The sequence below is a fragment of the Carlito syrichta genome, unplaced genomic scaffold (genome assembly GCF_000164805.1).
Source record: "Carlito syrichta isolate Samal-C Ts95f unplaced genomic scaffold, Tarsius_syrichta-2.0.1 Scaffold192272, whole genome shotgun sequence".
Lineage (NCBI taxonomy): Eukaryota > Metazoa > Chordata > Mammalia > Primates > Tarsiidae > Carlito > Carlito syrichta.
The window spans coordinates 2,834-10,391 of record NW_007136368.1 but is presented as its reverse complement, the minus strand read 5'-3'; the positions used below and the strand labels follow the sequence as shown (position 1 = coordinate 10,391).

General features: G+C 37.6%; 1 protein-coding gene across 1 annotated transcript; it reads left to right on the top strand.

The window, feature by feature from the left end:
- Positions 1-601: 601 nt before the first annotated feature.
- Positions 602-7,353, top strand: LOC103253026 (anaphase-promoting complex subunit 1-like; the record flags this gene model as incomplete). Its single annotated transcript, XM_008051541.2, has 6 exons — positions 602-836; positions 1,449-1,540; positions 4,465-4,599; positions 4,775-4,857; positions 6,061-6,139; positions 7,258-7,353. Coding segments are annotated over 6 exons (720 nt in total), but the record flags the coding sequence as incomplete, so codon positions are not given.
- Positions 7,354-7,558: the final 205 nt, after the last annotated feature.

The window sequence follows — 7,558 nt, the reverse complement described above, 5'->3', positions numbered from 1 at the left end:
CAACATTTGTTATGTTGTGTTGGGTGTGTCTCTCCAGTTGTCTCAGTAATATGTTGAAAAGACTATTCTTTCCCCATTGACTTGTCTAGGCACCCTTTTGGTCAGTGACTGTCAATATGGGGTTTATTTCTGAATCACCTCAGAGCCCTTTGCATGCTGGTCTGTCACCTGGAACAATCTTCCTCACCTTTTAAACCTGCGTGTCACCTTCTTGCCAGTTTTCCTGGCTAGTCTATACTAATCCTTCAAGTCTTATTATAAGTTTCTTTACATAATCTTTAATGATTCTTTTTCTAGTAATCTTCCAACCCCTCCTAATCTAAGTTAGGCCCTTTGAAAGTACTCTTTCATTATACTTTGTACGTTTTCATTATACTACTTTCAAATAATGTACTTGCGTATTTTTTGTTTGAAAAAAATTTTTTTTTATTAGGGCACTAGGTCCTAGAGAGCAGGAACCATTTTTGTTTGGTTTATTACTATATTCTCAGTACCTCTTACTGTGCCTGTCAACATAAAAGAAAGTGGCAGGCAGTATTTTATTTTAAACTACATGCTTATTGTGTTAGTGACTCAAGTTTCATTTCATTTTCTATCTCAGGGCCATGAAATGACAAGTATTGGACTGCTGCTTGGTGTTTCTGCTGCAAAACTAGGCACCATGGATATGTCAATCACTCGACTTCTCAGCATTCACATTCCTGCTGTCTTACCCCCAACATCCACAGAACTGGATGTTCCTCACAACGTCCAAGTGGCTGCAGTAGTTGGCATTGGCCTCGTATATCAAGGGACAGCTCACAGACATACTGCAGAAGTCCTGTTGGCTGAAATAGGTATAGGATTAATAGTGCTGAATCTTCATAGGCATACATTTCCTATTTCTAAATAAACCCAAGCAAAAATAAGAGTAAATTATAAAAATTAAGGAGAAATTATAGTAGTTTTGTGAGCACAGAATGATCTCGTACTAATTTTAAAAACAACTGCAGGTAGTGTTTTCCAAAACTAATGTTACTATGCAAGTTATTAGCCTGGATATTTATTAGGCCAACCCATTACTGAGCTCCAGTGGTCACATTCACTGAGGTACCTGTGGTCGTAATCACAGATGTGGGTGCTGCTTATCCTGCTGTGTCTTTACCAGGCAAAGTCTAACAGAGACTTGCACTTAAAACTCAAAGTTGACCGTTTTGGTCCCTAATATCACGGTGTTTATTCTGTTGGACAACAGCACTTCCAACAGAATGTAAGTGATTGCTTTTTTTGTTGTTGTTTTTTGGTACACTGACAGCTGTGGAAACCAATTATGATAGTGTCAGAACTTTCTGAGTGGAGTTTTATTTCATCCACATTTCTTGTGTAACTTACTAGAAAGTTAACTCTAAAATGTTTGTGAGTTGAAAATTTGAGAAGCTAGATTCAACTGTATTGCTTATGTTTTTCAGGAAGGCCCCCTGGTCCTAAAATGGAATACTGCACTGACAGAGAGTCATACTCTTTAGCTGCTGGCTTTGCCCTGGGCATGGTCTGCTTGGGGGTAAGCACCATCTGTGCCTTCCCATGTTTTATTTATGGCATCTGCATGTTGAGACAAATAACCTTAACTCTTAAACTCAAATACTACTCTGACTTACTATGACTTAGCCTGATTCCCAGCCCTTTCTTCTTCCTGGATGTTTTTCAAAGCACCAGATTTGTGAATGGGGGAAAAACTATAGTGAAGAATGGGGCTTAAGAATTTTTTTTCCCCCAGCTCATCTATGTATTCATGAATAAACTGGGAAATGAAGGTTCTTTTTTCTGGTTTCTTTTTTAAATAGGAGTCTCACTCTGTTGCCCAGGCTGGAGTGCGATGGCAGAGTCCAGCATTTTGAGGCTGTGGTGGCCTTGAGTGTGCCACTGCATCCCAGCCTGGGTGACAGTGAGACTCTGACTCCAAAAAAAAAAAAAAAGACAACCTGTATATTCCAATGCCAATTCCATTAGGTAGGATTGGGATTACTGAGGCATAGGGTAAATGGTACATTTCGTTTGAACTGATACACCTTTTTCTGTTTTACACTTGAACCAACGCTGTTTGAGAATGCTGGCTGTTGCACAACTTGCTGATAATTGGTGTTACTTGTTTTTAACATTTCTGCTGATAAATGTGCCATGATATTTCATTGTAGTTTAAATTTGTATTTCTCTGCTGGCTAATGATGCTGACAACTTTTTCATTAGCTTATTGGTCCTCCATATATCTTTTTTTGTGAAATATCTTTCAAGTCCTTTGCTTATTTTTTTTTTTTGAGTTGGAGTCTCACTCTGTCGCCCAGGCTAGAGTGCAGTGGTATGCTCATGGCCACCGCAGCCTTGACCTACTGGGCTCAGACAACCCTTCTGCCTGAGCCTTCCAAGTAGCTGGAACTACAGGCACACACCACCATACCTGGCTAATTTTTAAATTTATTGTAGAGATGAGATTTTGCCAAGTTGCCCAGGCTGGTCTCAAACCCTTAGACTCAGGCAGTCCTCTCACCTCCACCTCCCAAAGTGGTGGGATTACAGGCATGAGCCACTGTGCTTGGCTGGGAATGAAGTTTCTTTTTTTGTGTGATGGTTCTACCTTATAATTTTATTTCAATTAGTTTCTGTTTTTCTTGTGTTAACAAAGGGCTCTGAGAAACACTTCTTCAATGCACACCAGAGCCATCTCTCTGTTTTCTCAGTTGTCATGCACAGTTCTCACCATGAATGCATATCTTTCAGTATTACAAATGTTCCCTTGTGACTGTGGAACAGGGAAAGTCAAGGATACTCACAATTCCTATTGGAGATGGGGTAGATCCTCAGATTCCACTGAAGGATGGCAGCATGTACTATTTAGGTTTCATCTGAATGCTCCATCAGCTCCATGCAGGACAGGAATAATCCAATGCACATTTAAACAGGGTGGCAGTTACTGTCCTGCATAACTCAGGAAGGGCTGGAGATTTGGCTGATGTGCCGTGTCTCTTCATTTCCCAGGGTTCTTTCCTTTGCTCCAGACAGGTGATCAGGTCTGGCTTAGAGACAGCAAGTCCTAGAAAAACCAGGTTTCTATGGTTCTCTAACATCACATTCCTGTGCAATATTTGCTGAATGGGGTCCAGGAATACCCATGCCTCTTGAGAGAATTCTATGGCCACATGCTGGAATGTCAATAGCCCCTACTCGAATACTCATCATCTCCCATATTCTGCGTGTCCAGGCCTCCTCCCTATGGACTCCTGAGATCTGCTAGTTACAGGGCAACAGTGACTGAAGTGAAAACACATGATTCCCCCCAAAACAATTCAACATCTCCCTGAAGTTTCTTAAAAAGAGTTCAAAACATACAAGCAAGATGAAGTTATGGCCCATTACAGTGGAAAGCAGAAAAAGTATAAATGCTTATGATAGGGAGCCTTAAGAGTCTGCAGTTAAATTGTAGGCTTCTTTTACCATAGTGGTGTTTTCACTTTGTATCCCAGAATGTTGTCACAGTAGTATTTGCCTTGTGACAAAATACAATATTGGGTTGACCCATCTTTAACTCCAAGAGATGTGCAGAATTTCCAAAAAGGTTTCATTAAATGATTGTTTCACTTGGAATGTGGAACCACCAATACATTATTCTGGTCAAGCCAAATACTGTGAAGAATTTTATAATGAATGGAGTTTTTTCTTATGTGTGTTCTGAAAATCCACCCTGTGTTTGACTGTCTGTTGTTTTGACTTCACGTTTGGCACATGAGCTATAGAGGCAGGTGGTACTATAGAGGAACATTGTACTAGGAATAGGGATCTTAATTCTGGTCCTGGCTAGTGAGTCAAGTCATTTAACTTCATTGGCTATTGGTTAAGCAGCCCCATGGACTGTTGAGCCAAACTGCCTTGTTTTATGTCTAGCCCTGCCACTTACTAGTTATGTCACCTTGGGCTTAATCCCTCTGTGCCTTACTTTACTTATCTACAAAATGGGGTTCTTACTAGTAGCTAAGTGATAGAGTTCTTAATTCATGTTAAATACATGGAATATGTGTATTCTGTGTACACAGAACAGTGCCTGGCATAGAGCAAGCTTTCAGTAAGTTATTATCCTCATAGTGGTTGTTGCTGGAAAAGTACATAGGCATAATAATGAAAATATTCAGGTGTTTATAGTTCAGGTTTCAATTACATAGCTAATATTTTCCTTTACTGTAAAGTGTAATGAATTCCATCTGTTTTTATGCCTTGTGTATTTTATGAAATGAAAGTACATAAACATACATGCATTATAACTTTTATGAGAATTATTATTAGTTAACTCATGATTAATGTTTATTTCAATTGGAACCAAACCAAAGCAAAACCCAAAATACCCTGCTTTGAAGTTAGTTTATTCCTTTGACATCGGTATGTGTTGTGAATCTTCTGTGAGATTTCTTTTCACATGTCTGTTATTTTATTTTCCAGCATGGCAGTAATTTGATAGGTATCTCTGATCTCAATGTGCCTGAGCAGCTTTATCAGTACATGGTTGGAGGTCATAGGCGCTTCCAAACAGGAATGCACAGGGAGAAACATAAATCTCCAAGTTATCAAATCAAAGTAAGTGCAAATCAGAGTAACAGATCGAAACTCTGGAAGCTAAGAAGTTAATTTGAAAATATTAGTTTTCATTCTGGTAATTAGTAAATATGTTAATTATTAAGCATAGGCTAGTATTCAAAATAATTTTATAATAATTCAGAACTCTTATATGAATAAACTTTTCTTTCAACAGGAAGGAGATACCATAAATGTGGATGTGACTTGTCCAGGTGCTACTCTAGCACTGGCTATGATCTACCTAAAAACCAATAACAGGTATTTGTATCCATCCACCCCCATTCCTTGCCATGACATCCTTTCTGACCTTGGTAGTAAAATTCAGTTATCTTATGTGTTTTATTTCCACTGTGATAGATCAACCTGATTTTCATTCTTTCAAATACCGTAAGTTATACAGATTTAAAAATACATATTTTATTATTTTAATCCTATTTGACAATATAATTTCCAATTTCTATTCATTGCTCTTTCATAGTTGATGTCATTGATACCCAAACAAGGCCCATGTTTGTTTTCATTAATTTTTTTTTTTTTTTGAGTTGGAGTCTCACTCTGTCGCCCAGACTGGAGTGCAGTGGCCGCTCCCGGCCACCGCAGCCTCGCCCGCTGGGCTCCGGCAGTCCTTCCGCCTCGGCCTTCCAAGTAGCCGGAATTACAGGCATGCGCTACCTTGCCCGGCTGATTTTTTGATTTACTGTAGAGATGAGGTCTCGCTGCCCAGGCGGGTCTCGAACTCGTGGGCTCAGGCAATCCACGCACCTCAGCCTCCCAAAGGCACGGGATTACAGGCTGAGCCACTGAGCCCGGCTGTTTTCATTAATTTTGCATATCATTGTGAGGACTGGTTAAGCCAGAAATATTTAGCATTAGTCTATTCTTGGTTACTGTGTATATAAATGGTTCTGCCTAGTTCAAGAGGTTTCCCAAAGACCAAATTGTTCACCTTCCCATCTCGCTGTACTTAGTGCTGACACTTCAAGGTAGACCTTTGGCATTTATTCTTAACATCTTGCAAGTTTGCTTAGAAGAGTAACTTGACTAAGAGACAACACGTCATATTTTAAGTTATTAATTATAAAAATATTCTAAGACTCAAGGAACTTCAGTGTTGTAAATTTTTCCCCTTGGAAAAAAGTGAATATGTGTGGTATTAATAGGGTGGTTAATAGCGGTTATTTATTCACTTAGTGATTAGTTGAATCTATATGGCAGTGCTTTCTTGGACTGGGAATATTTCATTGAATAAAACAAAACTAAAAATATCTGTGCTCATGGAGCTTATGTTATAGTAGACAGCATATATACATAATATTATGTTAAACAGTAAATATTATGTTTGAAGGTGTGAAGTTTATGAAAAAAAGAAATGTAGTGGAATGGGAAGAAATATTTTGAAATATGTCTTGAGATTCTTGATTGTCTTGAGCAGTACCCCTCTCTGATGTCCTCAACCAACAGGTCCATTGCAGACTGGCTGCGGGCTCCTGATACCATGTATTTGCTGGACTTTGTGAAGCCAGAATTTCTCTTGCTTAGGGTATGGTGCTTTGTCATTGTTCATTTCTGTTAACATGATGAGTCTATTTGTGATTCATAAATTTAGCTTGCAAACATAAATGTCTTTACAAGAGAGCCTTTTACTTTTAATTATTCATGTATGTCTAATTGGCAGTGTTTTTTTGAAATTTCCCAAAAGTAACTTTAGGAATCCCAGGAAAGATTACAACATTGATGTATACTTGGAATGACATTTCACCTCCTCACATTATTATTCAAAACTTCCTAAAAAGCAATCATGTGACTGAGACTTTATTACTGTTTTATTTTACATTTTTAGAACACTATTAGGCATTCAGTAATACTGTTAAGGTATTATATGGTATGACAACAACAGTTTGACATAATTGCCTAAAATTTTTCCTCTGTTCTTTTTTTCTCCTAATGTTTGAACTTAGCATATGGAAGCCTTTAAATTGCAATGTAGATAGAGCTTTATTATATGGTTTTTCTTTCACAAAGCATGTTTAAAAAGTTCTCCCAACCCTCTATACTTTGATGCTGATAGACTCAATTTTAGTTTTTCTTTATTAATTTAAACATTTTTATTTTAATAAGTAGTTGGTACTACGGATGGTTCCCAACTTAGGATAGTTTGGCTTAGGATTTTTCAACTTAACCATAGTGTGAAAGTGATAAGCTTTCGATAGAAAACGTATTCAAATTTTGACTTTTGATCTTTTCTTGGACTAGCAATATGAGTCTGATAACTCTCTCATGATGCTGGGCAGCACCGTAGCTGCCAGTTAGCCGACTCTGCAGTCACGAGGATAAATGACTGACACTTTACAGTGTTCTGTGTTACAGATGATTTTGCCCATCTGTGGGCTAATACAAATGGTCTGAGCACGATTAAGGTAGGCTAGGCTAAGCTGTGATGTTCAGTAGACTAAGTGTACTAAATGCGTTTTTGACTTAAGATATTTTTGATTTATGATAGGTTTATCAGGATGTAACTCTCCCACATTTGTATATATTTTTCAAAATTGTCATTAGTTGAGAACTGTTTCTTAAATTGTTCTGTTTAATATTACCATTGTTATACAATCCATGAACTTTACCTGCTCCAGTTAATTTTATCTCTGTTGTATTTTTAAGACACTTGCTCGATGCCTGATTTTGTGGGATGATATTTTACCAAATTCCAAGTGGGTTGACAGTAATGTTCCTCAAGTAAGTACACAAAATAAGTAGTATTATATCCTTAATAGCAAAAAATTATAGTATCTTGAGGAATTTTTCAAAAGCTTATAAACTATTTTTTCTTAGGAAGGTGATATTGACCATTAGGGCATCTTTTAAATATATAGAAATTTTCATGTTACTTTAAAAAAAATTTTTAATGTATTTTTGTTTTTTAGGATTTTGTTTTTTAACATGGGGTCTTGCCATGTTGCCC